This window comes from Mangifera indica, chromosome 19 (assembly GCF_011075055.1).
Source record: "Mangifera indica cultivar Alphonso chromosome 19, CATAS_Mindica_2.1, whole genome shotgun sequence".
Lineage (NCBI taxonomy): Eukaryota > Viridiplantae > Streptophyta > Magnoliopsida > Sapindales > Anacardiaceae > Mangifera > Mangifera indica.
The window spans coordinates 1,221,613-1,241,230 of NC_058155.1; the positions used below are offsets into that span (position 1 = coordinate 1,221,613).

Sequence of the window (19,618 nt, forward strand, 5' to 3'; positions counted from 1 at the left end):
GTTGAGTGTATTATGTATGTCATGGATATCTAACCTAATTGTTTTCACGTACATTGCCACTTTTGCACACAGCTAGTGGTAATCTATATATGTACCTAGATTCCCAAGAGAGATAACAAATATGCATGATAGATAATTCACTCCTATAATCCCCTAAAGTTGTAATAAATTACATTGAACATAATACCAATCTCAGTGTTTGAAATCCAAGGTCATAAAATAGAATGCACGAATACCACAAACGTGAGATGAAATCAGTGGCAAAAACTGCCTCCTTTATTTATTTGGTAAAGTAGTCCTTGTGGTTCATACAATATTTAACAGTCCAAATGATCCTCAATTCATACAAGCTATATATCATTGAAAAGAGAATTCAAAGAGATTTCTAACAAGATATAATAGCACTCATAACTCATTAGATAAGACAGTCAAAACATGGGATGAAATTAGTGGCAAAAATTGTCTCCATTGTTTATTTGGTAAAATAGTCTTTTTGGTTCATACAATTTTTAACAGTCCAAATGATCTCTAATTCATACAAACTATATATCATTGGAAAGAGGATTCAAAGATCTTTCCAACAAGATATAATAGCACCCATGATTCATAAGATAAGGCAGCCAAGACATAGGATGAACTTAGTGGTAAAACTATAAATATTGTCCAACTCTCTGCCATCAACAAAATCACACATAGACACCCCAAATCGCAAAACAACATTTCTCAACTTCAAAATCATCATTTATAACATAGATCCAAGGAACCAAAAGCTTAAAACATGTAAGATATTAAGGATGATACCCTTTACCTTATTTCAAGCCAAATCTTTGCAAGTTGACTTCCTCATCTTTGTTTTGCTTCCTTTATCACCAAAATCACTTTAAATCAACACCAAAACACACTAACATATTCACATAACATGCATATAAACATAGCTAAAGGGAAAGGAAGGAGATCTTTTGGTTACCAAAGCTTCCAAAGTGCTTCTTTGTTTTCTTTTCTTATTTTTTCTTCCAAAACTCCTTCAATTCCTTTATTTATCTTCACAAAACAAAAGAAAATGGCATGAAAAGGGCTGCTACTGGAAGAGGCGGAGAAGAGGATGGAAAAAAGGGTGAAAATTGCTTGTTTTTGACTTTTCTCTCTTTATATAATTTTTATCTCCTTCTCTTTCTTTTTTTGTTTTTGTTTTTTTTTATGCATATCTATATATTTATATAGATATATATATATAAAAACACACACACATACATGTGAATATATATATATATATATCTATATTTAAAATTGGAAATATCCTAAAACAAGGTCAAAAGACATAAATGCCCCTGAAATGTACATGAAGGTATTACAAAAATTATCTAATATAAATGAATATAGAGGTTTGTGTGTTATTTTTAGTCCAAAGGACTATTTTCCACCCAAGTTTTATCTCAATCTCAAAAGCACACTCATAGTAGTTCAAAAACTCAAACATCAACTCATGAGCTAACTTTCGTAGAATTTTCTATTAGAAGCAAGGGTAAAATTATCATTTTATCACTAAACCCTAAAATTCCAAAAATTTATATCATTTTTTCCCTTTAGTTTAGAAAACTAACAATTTTTCTCCATAATTAAACTTTAAAAAATTGTATTTTCCCCCTAGGGTTTCAATTTTTTCAGTGGCTTAAGGGAATTTGCCCATCATGGTGAAGAAGCATCGATGAAGAACCAATTGTTAAACACTTTTGTATGGCTAATATGAACCTAGAGGAAGGCTGAATAGGTTGTTAAAAAAAAATCTTTCTTAAGAACCAATTTTATGTAGAACAACAATAAATATCAGAGCAAAATTCTATAGACCATAGTAGCAATAAATAGCAATAACAAAATAAAATTTTATAGAACACAAAAGCAAGAAGGAACAATAACAAAGTAAAATTTCAGAGTACACAACGACAATAAATAAGTAAGAGTAAACAATGCAAAACAACTTAAGTAATTAATTAACAAACAACTGACAAGAATTAAACAATTGAGTTTTAGAAAAGCTCAACTTTAGAGTGGTTCGGAGCTTTCTCTTGCAAGCCTCTTACATCCACTTTTCTAATCAAATCGCCTAGAGTTCTATTGTCTTTTGGAAATTTTTTACATGTAGTATATTTGGGATTGCGCCCATTACACTAGTTGATATAGGATTGCGCCTAAAAGGTTTGATTACAAAGAGATAAAAGTATTGAATGCCTCTATAAGTTTGTAAATACAAGATGAGTGCACTTAGACTCTGAATCAATAAAGTGAAACCTTGGTGAAAGTTACAAAGAATTAGAGTCTATTTGGCTTTTTTTTTTTTTTTTTGCATGTAACAAATCTAACCTTTTGCTCTTCAATCTAAGCTCAATTTATAGAGCTAAGTTATACGGTTGAGTAATGTTCTATTGAGATTGAGTTACCATTTTTTATGTTTCATGGTTGGGACATTAAATGAATGACACATGGCATGAGTTGAGAATATTTAATGATCAGGGTTGGACACTTTTTATGTGTCATGGTTGAGACATTAAATGAATGACATGTGACATGAGTTGAAATTATTTAATGGTCATGGTTGGGCCATATTTGTCATGGCTAGGAGAATCTTTTAAATGTCATGGTTGGGACATCTTAATCAAGATGAATGGCATGGCTAGACTTTTGCTCTTTCAAGTAATTTTTATTTCCAAAACATTGAAAGGTTAACGCACGACTTGGTCACGAGAGAGATACGACAAAGATTTTCTTGTTTTAGATTGATCTACAAATTTCTCACTCTGTCCATTTTGTAATGCATTCATGCATTCTTTGGATAGATTAACATATTAAACTTACGTTTTATCATAATCAAAACATTAAGGTCCAACATGAGATAAGGATGCATTTTATGGAGATTTTAGAATGTGACTTTAATCACACAACGACATACATGCCCGTGTATTGCTATCTAGAATAAAAATAAAAAGGACAACAAACATGTTTGGCTTATTCTTTTACCCTAATTCTCCACAACAAAATAGAGAGTTTGAGTAGATATTGAGAGATTTGAATTCTTGGATGCAAAAAGACTTTTGGGTGATCAAGCAAAACCATGTAAAGGTTTTTGAAATCTTGGAAGAGAGGTTTAATTTGTTAGTATAGATGAATAGTTTGGTTGTATGTTCACATTGGATGAGTGCCTTCATTGAATAATTGAGATTGTTCTTTATAATCATGTGTGTAAATAAATATACTTGTATGGTTGATTCTTGGTATTGTTTTGTCTAATGATGTGAAGAAAAGGTTGTTGTTAAAATTGATTTATGACATGGTACATGTTGATGTTGATAAAATATAGATTATTTGTTGTATTTAATGATAAGAAAATCATAGGGAAAGAGATGGGGTAGTCTTGCGAGTTGGCATCATGATAATTAGGCGTTATTTTGTGGTTTTTGTGTTTTCAAAGTTTGGCATTGGTATATCTATCTAATAAGTCCTGATTATTGTAGCTTGGATTGTTTGTCAATAATTTGTAGAATGTTGCTGATAGAGGAATGTTGCTATCAGGGATTGAAACATGTTTAAGTGGTATGGTTAATTAATATAAGTATTAGTTACAAATGAATTAGAATATCCCATGAATTCGCATTTGGTAATGTGTAGCTAATGATGCTAAAACCTTGCATGTATGGTTGGAAGTATGTTTGTGTAATCTGGGAATGTCGGTATATGAGTAGGACGTCAAAAATTATATACTGAATAAAGTTCATAAATCTAGAAAATTGATACTAAATGCCTGTGTGTCATCTGACATATAGTTGTGTATGCTTGAGAGGACCCCATGTTAAAGCAAGCTACAAAAATATGCGCTTGTGTGGTATAAGACATACAACCTTGTGTCCTACCTTAAAGAAACACACTTGTGCACTTAGGGTTTTGGCTATGTGGATTAAGTAATACACCTCCATGTGTAAAGGATACACACTCGTGTACTTTTGGAAAAATTTGAGAATAAAAACATAGAGATTAGCAAGGAAAATAGGTAGTTTGAATATGAGAATAAGAGCTTGAAAATGACTAAATTATCCCTAAAAGGGATTATTATAAGGAAAGCCAACGATAAGACTCTAACAAAGGTTGTTGTTGATGGAAATCAGTATGGATATGCCGAACCATATAGACAATGACACAAACCCTGATCAAAGTAGTTTTAGGCTAATATATATAAAATCTTGATACCTTTAGATAAATATGCACCGATAACAAGCGTTGTAGCATCCAAGATGCATATATAATGGAAGGAGAGGCTTGGGATCTCACTACTCTTTGATATAATATCCTTAGCCTAAGCCCAGTCAGCACATATATAAGGTACATCTTATAGGTTACATTCAGGATATTATCTATTTTCACTAGACGTATGGGATGTCAACCTACATTATTTGGCACTAGTCATCAAAGATAACACTACCACTGAGTAATAGGCATTGGGCACTAAGATAATCTAGATAAGCATCTACGATGCTAAGAAAACATTTATAGGACCACAAATTGAGAATTAAAAGACATGTAAAAGTTATCACATATATGATTGACTTATATGAATTACTTACTTAATAAGTTTGTATCACTCATGTGTTCTATTTGTGTGGTTTTATAGGTAAAGTTATAGAGCAATGGGGTAATAGTAGGGGATCTAGTGGGTCAGCTTATGCTAGTGCATAAGAGCAATGATGATTTCATCATTTTACCATGATATTGATGATTTATGCCTTTTGAGTTAACTCCCTTTGTTTATGCACATTTTTATGGTTGGACTTTTCAGTATTGATTTACCATGCACATAAATTTTATTCAGACTTGGTTATTTTAACTGGTTAAATAATAAATGCACTTTTGAGATTATGGAGTTTTATTTAATGAAGCATATTTCATTTAGATTCTTTGCATGTAAAATTTCAATTAGACACGACTCTTTGGGTGCGTATTCCATATAGGGATAAGGAAGGGGTGTAACATACTGACTTTTGTATAATCCCTATAATGTCGTTAACTCAACCCATACTAACTTTGTCATCCAAAGTTTATCACCAAACTCCCATTATGATTATTATGAGTCTTACATTTTATCTTTATACTGATAATAAACTCAAGAACATCTAGGGTACATATCATAACTTTAAGGTTAATTATGTCTTGTCTGGTCACTAAGGAACAATTTTCCAAATCCCCAACTAATGTTGACCATATCATCTCTTGGTGAAAACACTATTATTTAGAAGTTATGTACTATAGTTGTATGTTAGGCTGATCATACTAAATAAAATATAATAATTTGATACTTTAGCCATTTGAACACTTGTTGTGTAGTCTACTCACCTACATCACTATTAAACTATCAAATATCATCATAACTGGGCTTTACTATGAGCTAGTACCCAACTATAGGTATGGTGTCCTTTTACGGATATGCCCTATAACAAGCAGTGTAGGGAGTACCTCATCGACACAACCTTATGACGTCTAACATACATATATCTCGAGCCTTAGATCACTTCAGGCTCATCTCAGCTTTCACCCTATAATGTAATCCTTAAAAGACCAAGAACATTTAATCCAATAATAAAAGATTATAGCAAGAATTTGGTAAGGCATAAAACATTGAAGACACAAGCAAAAAGCAAGAGGGATGGCGTGGCAACCAAGGTTGACATGGTAAATGATGTGGCAACAATCAAACACGTGGCAAATGGTGTGGCACATCCTTGGTGACGTGTTTACTTTTCAAAATATGAAAAGGAAACTTGATTAGTTGGAAACTCATGTGAAGAAAGCAAGAGAATTCAATTGGAGTTTAGTTTCCTAGTATTTCTAGATTTCTAGTTGTTTAAGAGTTATATTATTTTAAAATTCTTAGTTTTATTTTTTTTAGGAATTTTAATTAAGTTAGGATATGATTTAAGTGTTTGGATAGAATAGGAAATTTTTATTTGAATAAATTAAGGAGTGTTTAATAGGAAACCTTATGTAATTAGGACTATTAGCATTAATAGCAATAATAAGAGTCCTAATTATAAAATGAGTCCTATTTTTCTACATTTTAGGATCGTTCCTCATATAAAGGGTTATGTAAAATGAAATTAAGCAATTATAGTTTGAAGAATTATTTCATAAAGTGTTATTTACCTTTATTTCCATTTTTATCTAAGTAATTTATTTGTTTAGGGCAAATTCCTATTAATTCTTATGATGTTGTTGTCATTATATTATATCTATGGTCTGGAAAATATGCCCTCGTCCATCGATCAAACCCTACCTCATGTAGATAAGCTCCTTGTTGTAACTTTGACATTATATAAGCCTTCACTGTTTTCCAATATAACCACACAATTTTTGAGTTACACTTGTACTTTGATCATATGTCACAATGAAGGTGATGAAAACAACATCCATGGTGTATGTCTAATAAGACTTCAACCATTACAAAGATGATAACATGATGTCAATATGAAATTATTGTCAGTTATGATACTTCACCAATTCAATCTTTAAACTTTGTCAAAAACCACCATGTTGCATGATCTTCCTTACCTCCCACATTGAAAGCCATTAGGCAGATCTAATTATTACCATCCAATGCCACAACAATAAATAAATATCCTAAATATCGATCTTTTAAGAAAGTAGCATTAATGCAAATAACTGGGCAAATCTGTCATTGGAATGCATGAATGCTATAACTTAATGTCATGAAAAAGTATTGAAGACACTAAGATTTGTATTATGTTTAATGTAATTTATTACACTTTTGGGGGAATGTGGGAATGAATTATCTATTATGCTTTTTTGTTATCTTTATTACAAATCTAAGTGAGGAAAGTTTAATTTAACACGTTTCTTTGGATACCTATTCTAAGTAAGAGTATGTATCTAAAGAAGGGTGTTACATTTAATGACATTATAACATGATTTTGAAAACCTAAAAGTGTAAAGTGTCTAAATGTGCATAAGTGTTTAAGTAAACACTTATGCAACACTGATGGCTCTTGCACGTCAACCACTATAAGTATTATTTTTAACCAACATTTAAATTTTGGCTAATTTGTCTTGGTTTAAATATTGATTTCTATATAAGGAGATCTAGGAGGCTAGTAAGTAACAATTAGGATATCCCTACCCTAAAGAGGAAGTCAAAGAAAGACTAAAGGATATGCTTCTAACACAGCTATGGTGCCATAGTTTGTGAGCTTAGTGAGAAGGCAAATAATTAAGAATGTTCTCTAGGAGAACCATAAAGCATCTAAGAGTGTAGAATATTTAGTTAAGGTTCTCCATTGTAATGAGCAACCACATATTATGGATTAGCGACTCCCCACAAGAGAGAATGAGTAGGGAGGTATAAAGGACAATTATGGTAAATGGCAACTGATAAGTGGTTTAAGGTTGTAAAGGATGTCATGAGTTTGTTTAAGATGGTAAACCATGAAAAGGTCTAATATTCTAGCTACTTACTGAAAAGTGCTATTAAAATTTGGTAACATATGTTGTGTGATACCTGTCGAGTAGATATATGTCATGGATCGATTTTAAAAAGGCTTTTGAAAGTATTTGTCTATTGATGTGTTTCTATGTTTGAGCCCAAGAGTTTATTAGCTTGAGATAAGAGTACAGGATTGTCAAAGAATACTAAACCAAATTACATATTATTGTCTATTATGCTCTGGTGTGGCCAATATTGATAAGGGCAAAATAGAGATTTCATTAATAGGCTAAGGTTAAACGTTGCTAATGGGGAATAATCCTTTCAAATATTATGTTGAGGCTTTGAGCAAAGTTGAGAGATCAAAAACCTTGTGATTAAGGATAACCAGATCAAGCAACCTTGATCAGCAACCCTAACCTCAATGAGGATAAAAGTATAAACAATCATACATTGTTTGGTGAGATAATGATTTTGAAAAAGACTAAAAGTTGGTCGTGGATTTGATTATGTTTGACATACCCGGTCATAATATGATTTTGACATGGACTTCATAAGCAAGTGTGTAGTTAAAATTAAGTGTAATAAAAGAAAAGTTTGGTTCTATATGGAAATAGTGATGAGATTACTTTTAGAAATGATTGAATCCTAAATATGATGATCAAAAGAATGAAAGCGAGAAAATGTAGAGTAAAAGATAAAAAGAAAGACGAGTCTATGAGGATGTGTATCGATTATTGAGAGCTAAATAAAGTCACAGTTAAGAACAAGTACCCGTTACCCAGGATTGATGACTTATTTGATCAGTTGAAGGGATTCATGGTCTTCTTCAAGATAGATTTGAGATCTGGTTATCACCAGGTGAGAGTGACAGAGAAGGATATACCCAAGACAACTTTTCGAACGAGATATGACCACTTTGAGTTTGTAGTGATATCATTCGGATTGACAAATACCCCTGCAGTATTTATGGATTTGATGAACATGGTATTCCATAAATGCTTGGATAAATTTATTGTGGTATTCATTGATGATATCTTAGTGTACTCTTGTAGTCGAGAAGAGTATGAACAACACTTAAGGTTTACCCTCCAGAGGTTGAGAGAAAAACAACTATATGCCAAATTCTCAAAATGTGAATTTTGGCTAGATAAAGTTACCTTTTTGGGGCATGTGATTTCAGCATAGGGTATATCCGTGGATCCCAATAAGATCGAGGCAATAGTTGAATGGCAAAGACCAAAGACAGTCAAGGAGGTTCGTAGTTTCCTAGGTTTGGCAGGGTATTACTAAAGGTTTGTGGAGGGATTTGTCAGATTAGCTCGATCTCTTACAACCCTCACAAAGAAAGCAACGCTATTTCAGTGGTTAGATGCTTGTGAGACAAGTTTCCAAGAATTGAAAAGAAGATTGACTACTGCCCTTGTGTTAGCACTTCTAGAAGAAGGAGTTGAGTACGATTTATACACTAATGCCTCACACGATGGTTTAGGAGCAGTGTTGATGCAATGAGACAAGGTGATAACATATGCCTCAAGATAATTGAAAGAATTCGAAATCCGATACCTTACTCATGATTTATAGTTAGTAGTGGTGATTTTTGCTTTGAAAATCTGGAGACACTATTTGTATAGGGTAAGATGTAATATTTATATTGACCATAAGAGCCTTAGATATTTCTTCACTTAGAAAGAGTTAAATATGAGGCAGAGGCAATGGCTAGAGTTAGTAAAAGACTATGACTGTGATATTAAATACCATCCAAGCAAGGCTAATGTGGTTGTAGATGCCCTCAGTAGAAATGTAATGATATCACAACTGACGGTCCAGAGAGAAATTCAGAGAGATATGGACCAAGAGTAGATTGAGCTTGTGATTGGAGCCCTTGCCAGATTAGAGATTCAACCCATTCTCATAAATGAGATTCGAGAGGCTCAAACAAGACATGAGTGGTGTCAACAGAAAATTCAAAAAGTGGAAGAGGGTCTCAAGATAGATTTTCAAGTATCAAATGAAATTCCCAAATTCAGAGATCGAGTATATGTTCCTCAAATGACTGAATTGAGACAGAGAATTCTTATAGAGGCTCATAGTTCTCTTTACACTGCCCACCCTAGGGGTGTAAAGATGTATCAGGATTTAAAAAGACATTTTTGGTGGTCAGGCATGAAAAGGGATATAGGTGAGTTTGTTACTAGATGTCTCACCTGTCAGCAAATTAAGGTCGAACACCAGAGACCTTCAGGGTTGCTTCAGCCTCTGCCTATTTCAGAATGGAAATGGGAGCATATCTCTATGGACTTCATTAGTGGACTCCCTAGAGCTCAGAATAGATGTAATGATATCTGGGTGATTGTTGATAGATTAACCAAGTCAGCTCATTTCATGCCCATCAAAGCTACTACTACCACAGATCAACTAGGGAGATTATATGTTAGGGAGATTATTAGATTACATGGGGTACCCAAGACCATAGTATTTGATTGTGATACAAGATTTGTATCAGCTTTCTGGAAGAGTCTCCAAAGATCCTTGGGTACTAATTTGGCATTTAGTACAGTTTATCATCCTCAAACAGATGGTCAGACAGAGAAGGTTAATCAGATTTTGGAAGACATGTTAAGAGCTTGTTGCTTGGATCATAAAGCTACGTGGGTAGAAATGTTGCCCTTGGTGGAGTTTGCTTACAATAATATCTACCAAGCGACTATTCAGATGGCATCTTATGAGGCATTATATGGTAAGAGGTGTCGTTTTCCTCTTCACTGGGATGAGATAGGAGAGAAAGATGTGTTATCCAGATCCCTTGGGCCCGAATTGACCTAGAAAATGATTGATGATGTCCAACTGATCAGGCAGAGAATAAAATAGGCCCAGGATCGACAGAAAAGCTATGCAGATCATCGACGTCGAGACTTGGAATTCAATGTAGGTGAATTTGTCTTTGTAAAGGTTGCTCCATTCAAGCATTTGATGAGATGCGAAAAGAAAAGAAAGCTAGCTCTCAGATTTATTGGTCCATATGAGATAATTGAAAGAGTTGGTAAAGTGGCTTACAGATTGGCCTTACCAGCGAGTATGGACCAGATTCATAATGTATTTCATGTCTCATCGTTAAGGAAATGCCTTGGTGATTATTCCTAAGTCGTGAATACAGATGATATTAAGTTATCAAAAGATCTTAGTTATGAAGAAAGACCGATTCAGATACTTGACAGAAGAATTAAACAACTAAGAAACCGACAGATTCCTTTAGTAAAAGTCTTATGGAGAAACCAGAAGATAGAGGAGGCTACTTGGGAAATAGAGCAAACCATGAAGGAGAAGTATCCAGAGTTGTTTTTGTGAATTCCGAGGACGAAATTCTTATGAGGGGGGAAGAGTTGTAATACCCTCAGGTATGTTTTAGGGGTATTTACGTCTTTTGACCCTATTTTAGGATATTTCTAATTTTAAATATAGATATATATATATATATATTCACATGTATGTGTGTGTGTTTTTATATATATATCTATATAAATATATAGATATGCATAAAAAAACAAAAACAAAAACAAAAAAAAAAGAGAAAAGGAGATAAAGATTATATAAAGAGAGAAAAGTCAAAAACAAGCAACTTTCACCCTTTTTTCCATCCTCTTCTCCGCCTCTTCCAGCAGCAGCCCTCTTTATGCCATTTTCTTTTGTTTTGTGAAGATAAATAAAGGAATTGAAGGAGTTTTGGAAGACAAAATAAGAAAAGAAAACAAAGAAGCACTTTGGAAGCCTTGGTAACCAAAAGATCTCCTTCCTTTCCCTTTAGCTATGTTTATATGCATGTTATGTGAATATGTTAGTGTGTTTTGATGTTGATTTAAAGTGGTTTTGGTGATAAAGGAAGCAAAACAAAGAGAAGGAAGTCAACTTACAAAGATTTGACTTAAAATAAGGTAAGGGGTATCATCCTTGATATCTTGCATGTTTTAGGCTTTTGGTTCCTTGGATCTATGTTATAAATGATGATTTTGAAGTTGAGAAATGTTGTTTTTCCATTTGAGGTGTCTATGTGTGTGATTTTGTTGATGGCAGAGAGTTGGACAATATTTACAGTTTTACCACTGTGTTCGTCCTATGTTTTGGCTGCCTTATCTTATGAATCATGGGTGCTATTATATCTTGTTGGAAATATCTTTGAATCCTCTTTCCAATGATATATAGTTTGTATGAATTGGAGATCATTTGAACTATTAAATATTGTATAAACCAAAAAGACTATTTTACTAAATAAACAGTGAAGACAGTTTTTGCCACTAATTTCATCCCATGTTTTGACTGTCTTATCTAATGAGTTATGAGTACTATTATATCTTGTTAGAAATCTCTTTGAATTCTCTTTTCACTGATATATAGCTTGTATGAATTGAGGATCATTTAGATTGTTAAATATTGTATGAACCACAAGGACTGCTTTATCAAATAAACAGAGGAGGCCGTTTTTGCCACTGATTTCATCTAACGTTTTGACTGCCTTATCTAATGAATTATGAGTGCTATTATAGCTTGTTGGAAAGCTCTTTGAATCCTCTTTTCAAAAATATATATCTTGTATGAAGTAGAAACCGTTTAGACTGTGAAATTGTATGAAAAAAAAGGCTGCCCTGTCAAATGAACAGGGTTGTGAACAGTATTTCACAGTTTTGGAAAGGAAAAGAAAGAAAAGAGAGGAAAGGAAAGGAAAGAAAGGAGAGAAAAAGAAAAGAAGAAGAAAAGAAAGAAAAGCAAGAAAAGGAATTTGAGGCTCAAGATTCAAGTGTCGTCCAAGGAGTATGGTCTGATGAGTTATGAATAGATTTAGATGGAAGCAAAATTAGTAAGATATAAGACCCGCATGCATGCTATGAACTATGAGGGGGCACTTTACACTACACCGCTCGCACTAGGGCACGTCTGTAGTAGGACATAGACTTATAGTAGGGTCCGCTCATAGTAGAGCATACTCGTAGTAGAGCTTAATTCAGATTCAGAAATGGTGTAGTGAGAGAAAGGAAGAGAGCTCGAGCTTAGAAAAATGCCAAATCCCTATAGTCAGCTTCCAGAAAGTATCAAATAGACACAAAATGGGACAAAGTATGACCCAAATAGTAAAGCATGAACTAGATTATCCCCTCGATTTCTTATGGGGGTTATGAGTGAGGTTGAGTCCTGAGAGTGAGTTAGAACAGGAAAAGAAATAGTTTACTTAATTCTTTCCCCTTACTGAGTGTTCTTATCACTCACTTCCTTTTCTTTCATGATTGCAGGTATAGGTGATCGAGGAAGCTGCGAGGCAGGGTCAGGTCAGCGTAAGTAGATCCGGCTGGAGTAGGTTATCTCTGGTTTATATTACATGCATACAGTGAAATGTTTTTATCGACTTTTGACATTTTTGAGATGATGATACAGTTGTATATGATTACTCCACGTATTTGGATGCTTTTAGATGAGTTTTCACATGAGTATATACATCTTTTGTTCGCTTCCAGATTTTCAGTTTTCTTAAAATAATTTCTAAACACTTTTCGTGATGTGTTCATGTTAAAATATTTTAAAAGAAAATAAAAATATAGACGCTTCGGATATTAATTCGTAACATTTCTCTTTTGGTGGGTAGTACTTCTAGAGGGGAATGTTACAATTTTATGGTTAGATCAAAGTCTAGTAGTGTGGTAAGGAAATTTTGTCAAACTGTAATAAAATATAAAAATTACAATCACATTTTCTTACTGGTATGTAATTTCACAACAAATGAAATTGTCAAGCTTTAAACAAGCTCACAAGCTTAATCCACCCTACATGTCACTAATATGACATCTCAAAATTAACAATAGTAACATACAAATACAACTGTTATAATTAAAACTACATGCCTCAAGTCACTAAGTTGCATTAAATTTCACAATGCGCATTATAAAAAATATAAACAATAATGATTTTAAAACAATGTCAATAAAACATTATAATTAATGAAACAAACATAACTCCCACTAACCCAAGAATAACCCAAGACTTTGATCTCCATACACTTGGATCTTTTATTGATCTTATTATTCTTTGAGTAAAACATCACCACCATGTTATCACAAAAAAATATAATAATCCTAGTTATAGAATCCACAACTCACAATTTGAAATCATGTTCTGAACTATCTGATATAATAGTTGTGGGTCTAGTCACTGTACTCCAAGATATACTTGTTTGGTGAAGTCAAGTAGTGATCCCTGGTAATAAAAAAGAAAAATTGAAATCATGTTCTTGAGCCAAACTTGAGTTGATGCTCTATAGCATGCTACAAACTCAACATACATAATAGAGCTAGCTTGTGACTAGTATTTGTTTAACGCTTTTTTGTGAAAAAACAACCTTGACTATCATGACGTTTCAATAGATAGAACACTCATTCCATAGTCAAGAATATGCTCTTGATAGAGTTAAAAATAATCATCTTGATAGAACACCTGTACAAAGGGTAGAAATGCCGATTTTGATGGTTTACACATTGAAATTTTATATAAGAAGCCTTATATCAAGATGTGCATTTCCCTTATAACTGCTATTTTCAATTCTAGAGAGTTAAATCTTGATTTTCAACCTAATCCCTCTAAATCAGAGGATCTAAAGCATTAAGTTTGAGTGAATTGTTTCATTTCTTTGAAGTCCAAGTAAATAGATCTCCCTTTGTCTAAGAGTAGTAATTTTATATGTGATTCATGTTAATGTGATTAGGTTGGAATTTAAATTGATATACCTAGAGTTAACCGTGATCTTAAGTATGTTACATATAGTGGATGTAAGAATTTATGATCTTCAAACAACAGAATCATCAATTACAATTTTTTAAAATATTGAAAAAACATAAATCCCTACATAAATCTCTCTCGTAGATTAATTAAACAACAAACATACATATAGGCACTCAGAGAGTGCTTATAGAAATTATATTTGCGTTGACGACTCTTTTGTTTTTCACAGTCGTTGGAAGGTGTAGAAATTGCTTTAAAACCAAACGTAGATCCGTACCTCAATATCTACACAAAGCACAATCGAATCTGAATGGAGGGCAGAATAGTTCATATCAACCTGTTAGAGCGCAATGCATATGTAGGGTGTTTGGGATGTACAGACATGACACTATTTTTGTATTGGCCGCAACATGATCACATGGATCAAGAGCATTATTGCTTGAGAAGAAACACAAGGAATAAGAAGTCAACCTCAACATTTGTAACAATTAAATTTAGATAATTTTATATAGTCAATCTTGGATTTTTGATGTCATACCAAACATTTCTTTAGGAGAAACTTATGTTAGGGAGTTGTCATTTCTTAGAGACAACCTTGTATTTTTGCCATCACATGAGACATTTTTTAAGGGAAAACTATATTATTGAAGTTATATTTCCCTGCATTTACTAGCCGTAGGGATTGGTGGTGGACTTTATCCTCGTACATTGACCTTTCATATAAGAGAGGTTATGTTATTCAAATCCTAATATTTTGTAAAGAAAATCTTTCTTTTTACCACTTAAACTAACCCATAGGGTCTTATTCTTCTCTTTTTTTTTCTAAATGAATTTTACTCTTAACTCCCCAACAAACTCTTTTTTTCAACACACACACACACTTAGTGCTAAAATTATTTTGTTTTGTTTGTCAAGGAATAAAAGATTTCAATAATCTTCTATTATCATGTGACAAATAAAATAAGAGGTAATATTCACTTTATATATTAAAAGATTACTAATATAGTTTTAATTTTGTTATAATTATATTTTTATTAATTTTTTGGAACTAAAATAACTTAATTTTCAATTAATATAACAAGTAACATGAAAATATTTTAAAATAATTATACTGAGGGCGTTTAAGTAAAATAATTTCTTAATATTTTTTTATTACTTCCAACCAAACAAAATAATTATTTATATTTATCAATTTTTATCAAAATTGATCAAATATTGTAACAATTTATACCTAATAATTTTTAAAATAATTTATATAATCTTTCATTTTTTATAATAAATAGTACTTATACAAACCGTATCTTTTATGTAAGTTGATTTTTCCTGCTGTTGCATGATTAAATCTTGGTTGTTCGAAGTGACTTCATTCATTTCCAAAACTTATAGTATGAAAATGCACTATTTAAACATGAAAACTAGTGACAATATCCATTTCTTTTCATACGCATACCTAACAGTATTCGAAGCTCAATTTGAAGTATTATTTACATCAAAGCCATAGCAACTAGTATAAGAACACTCCAGATATACAATGTCACATTCTTTTCTTCCTCCTCCCACGAATATCTAATCCTTGGGATTCTATTTTGCTTCTGGGTGTGTTGGACAGAAATCCAACCTCATTATACTTGCTTCAATTGCTGTTATATTCAAAAGAAACCTCATGATCTTTGCTAGCTAGCTACAACAACAGCATTCCTTATTGTGAAGTCCATTCATATTTTGCTTAACTGATTATAAATGTATGACTTTGCAAAATACAAGTAGACCACAAATTCTATAATACTCAGTCCAGCAAGAAGCCAATAGAAGTAATCAAGATGTCCCTTGTTCAGATTATTAGCGAACCAGCTTTCATGGCCATCTCCACTGGTTGCTTTATCAATGGCAGATACTAGAAAGCTGCTAAGAAAGCTACCAACACCGAAGATGCTGAGGTATAGTGAGAGACCTACACTCCTTAATTCAGATGAGACTTGATCATAGAAAAATTCTTGAAGACCAACCATGGTGAAAGCATCAGCGACACCAAACAAGATATATTGAGGAATCAACCAGCACACACTTACTGGAATTGTCACATTTGGCTTGTCAATCAGTCCATATTCTTTAGCAGTTTTAAGTCTCTTCATCTCAACTAAAGCTGCAATCACCATTGACAAAACAGATAAAAACATCCCAGTTCCAATTCTTTGAAGCATTGTAATGCCAGAAGGTTTCCCGGAGATGGTTCTTGCAATAGGAACAAAAACACGGTCGTAGATGGGAATGGTGAGAAAAATGGCAAGGCTTATGAAGGATTGAAGTGAAGCAGCTGGTATGTCAAAGGTTGGTGTAATTGATCTGTCCATTGTAACTCCTTGCTTTGTAAAGAAAGTTGAAGATTGAGCAAACACAATGGCATAGATCAAGCTCGTAACCCATATTGGAACAAGCCTCAGAAATGCTTTTGCTTCTTCAACTTCGCTGATGCTACACAACTTCCCATATTCCTTTGAACCATCTGGTGCAAGAAGGGCTTTGTTGAGAAACCTGCGAGATTTTCATTTCAGTATGATATATTGACTGCATCAAATGTTCTAAAAACAATTCATTAAGAATTTAGAACCACCAGAAAAAGCAACAGTCCTGGAAACAAATAGAGAACAGAGTACTTCTCCACTAACAAGGGATCCTCTTTATGGTTGCATCAGTAATATCTTTGTACAAGTTTCATGGTATTGCATGTGTACATGTTTATCTGATGGTAAGCAGAAGATGAAGTTTCACCAAACCTAAGAATTTTAATACAATAGCACCGTAAAAATATAATTATATATGACATGTCAATGTTATAAAATGTTATATAAAGCAAAGCAAAGTGATTAGGTTTATGTGAAATTTTAATCCTTGAAGAATAAATTTTCACTCCTTTCAAATTACTTTGCAGTACAAGTTGCAGTTGTGCACGAACAGATCTCATATAAATTTTCAGACATCATATTTCTTCACAGAATAACTTGATGGCTTGAGTTCTTTTGTTGCTTTTTAAATTTCAAATGATTCAAATATTTTCCTTACTTGTATTGCTCAGAATTTTGATGTGGCAAGGTTCCACGAGCTTCCTCTTGAAGAGCTATAGCAGAAGGAGTAGTTCGCCAATTCCTAGCAGCAGCAACAAAAACACTACCAATTCTCACAAACGGGCTTTTCCCATCACCTTTTATGCTAAATCGATAAGTCTTGGTTCCAAGCAAGAAAATAAACAGGGCAATAACCATCAATATACATGGAAGTCCAAACCCAAGAACCCAATTGAGGTTGTCTTGGATGTAGTTTAAGATTATAAGTGTTAACAAGGTTCCCCCACAGATTCCGAAATACCACCAATTAAAGAACGAACTTTTCAGCTTGCATTCCTCTGGATCCTGACCATCAAACTGATCCGCACCAAAAGCCTGAACACAAGGCTTGTGCCCTCCTTGCCCAAGTGCTACCAAGTACAAAGAGAAGAAGAATAAAATTACTTGGAACTGATATTGAGGACATGATTTGATTTTATTTGTGTTTTGGCAATCAGAAGTGTCGGGCAATGGCAACATAGCTGATAAAGTCAGCAAGCCCAGTCCCTGTTAAAATCATACAAATTCAGGTCAATACAGTGAAAGCCAAAACATGAAAGAAACTTGCTAAGAGAAAGCACTCAAATTCTTTCTCAGTAAATCACTTGATTTAAAACTTAGCATTAACATATGAGCATTTAAAGTTAAGAACTTTAACATACAATCAAAACCAAAATGTCAAAAAAATACAAGCCTACTTTACGATGAAACAAATCCCACAATTCAGAAATGAATAAACTCACCAGAATGTACATAAGACTGGCGACAACAATAGTACGGTAACGTCCAAGGAAAGAATCAGCAACAAATGCTCCTAAAAGAGGCAGAAGCGAGGCCGTGCCTGACCAGGCGTTGACGTTCTCCGCCGCCGTTGCAGTGGACTGACCCAGTGGGCCAGTCAAGTAGGTAATAAGGTTGGAACCAATACCATAATAGGCGAATCTCTCAGCCATCTCAACAGCAATAATGAAAGATGCAGATCTCCAGCGGCCAGAAGTGGATCTTTTGGCTGGTCGGCCTTTGTAGTCAACGGAGCCATCAACGCTATCTTCAAGAAGCGGAGTTGCGGCGTCAGGGAGAGTAGGGATGTCGTCCATCATCTAAAGTAAAATCAATTAACAACCAAACTCTAATTCGCGGAACAAAAATGGTATTTTTATTTCATCTGTACACGTGGATGTGGACTCTCTGGCGTAGATTTTGCTTTTAATAAAAGTAGGTACAAAAATAGCATATACAAATTTTTTTATAAATAATAGGGTATTATAATTTTTTTAATTTAAAATTATTTAATTATATTACCATCCTATTATTTATAATAATACAATTACAAAAGACATGTAATAAATCTTACTAATTTATGTTCATATAAGGGTATATAATTTGTTTTTATATATAATTTTATTTATTCCATGATTATTGATGTGCGTAATTAAATGATTTTATTAGTTATTTAATTATATGATGATATATGATTTATTTATTTAATTAAATACTTAAAATTTAAAACTAGCTACACGTACTTATATCACATAGTAATACTACACATATACAAATTGTATAATAATCTCTACAAATTGAGATGATAGCATTTAATCGAGTAATTTTAATTTGAGAAAAAAATAAACAATTATATTACTTAATTGTAAGCTATCAACTAAGTTTGTACATATAAATTTAAATAATTTGATTTTATTCATATATATCACATATCAACTCAAAAATATTCTTTTAATTGATATTTGAAAAATTGTAAAATTATATGTACCTACTTTAAGTACACAAACAAGTATATATTTAATGTGTGTTATTATATGATTGAATTATTTTGAATTAATGATAAAATAATATCTAATCACATAATAACACATATTGTGTACTTATTTATATACTTAAAATAGATACACATAATATTGGTCTTTGAATAAGAATATGAATAAAACTATATACATACTTATATATGTCATCACATGATTAAGTAATTTTAAATTAAGAATAAAGTAAAATACAATCATGTGATAACACATGTAAATATATACATATTTGTGTACCCAAAGTGAGCACACATAATATTGTTCTAATAATATTATTATCATTTTTAAGCATCTTTGTATAAATTGGAAATCATGTACAAAGCCCAAATAGGTGCTAGCTATCACATAACACTAAGGGTATGCATAATTCGGTTCAATCTGTAAAATCAAACCAAATCATTAAAAAATTACAGTTTAGTTTGGTTTGGTTTGGGTTATAAAATGTAGTTTAGTATAAATAAATA

General features: G+C 32.7%; 1 protein-coding gene across 1 annotated transcript; it reads right to left on the reverse strand.

The window, feature by feature from the left end:
* Positions 1–15,703: 15,703 nt before the first annotated feature.
* Positions 15,704–18,487, reverse strand: LOC123202694 (protein NRT1/ PTR FAMILY 5.10-like). The gene is made up of 3 exons (XM_044618726.1): positions 18,084–18,487; positions 17,300–17,847; positions 15,704–16,771 (listed from the first exon to the last, which is right to left on the reverse strand). The coding sequence occupies exons 1-3, from the start codon at positions 18,438–18,440 to the stop codon at positions 15,955–15,957; spliced, it is 1,722 nt and encodes a 573-aa protein (XP_044474661.1). The 5' UTR covers positions 18,441–18,487; the 3' UTR covers positions 15,704–15,954.
* Between the last annotated feature and the right edge of the window lie 1,131 nt (positions 18,488–19,618).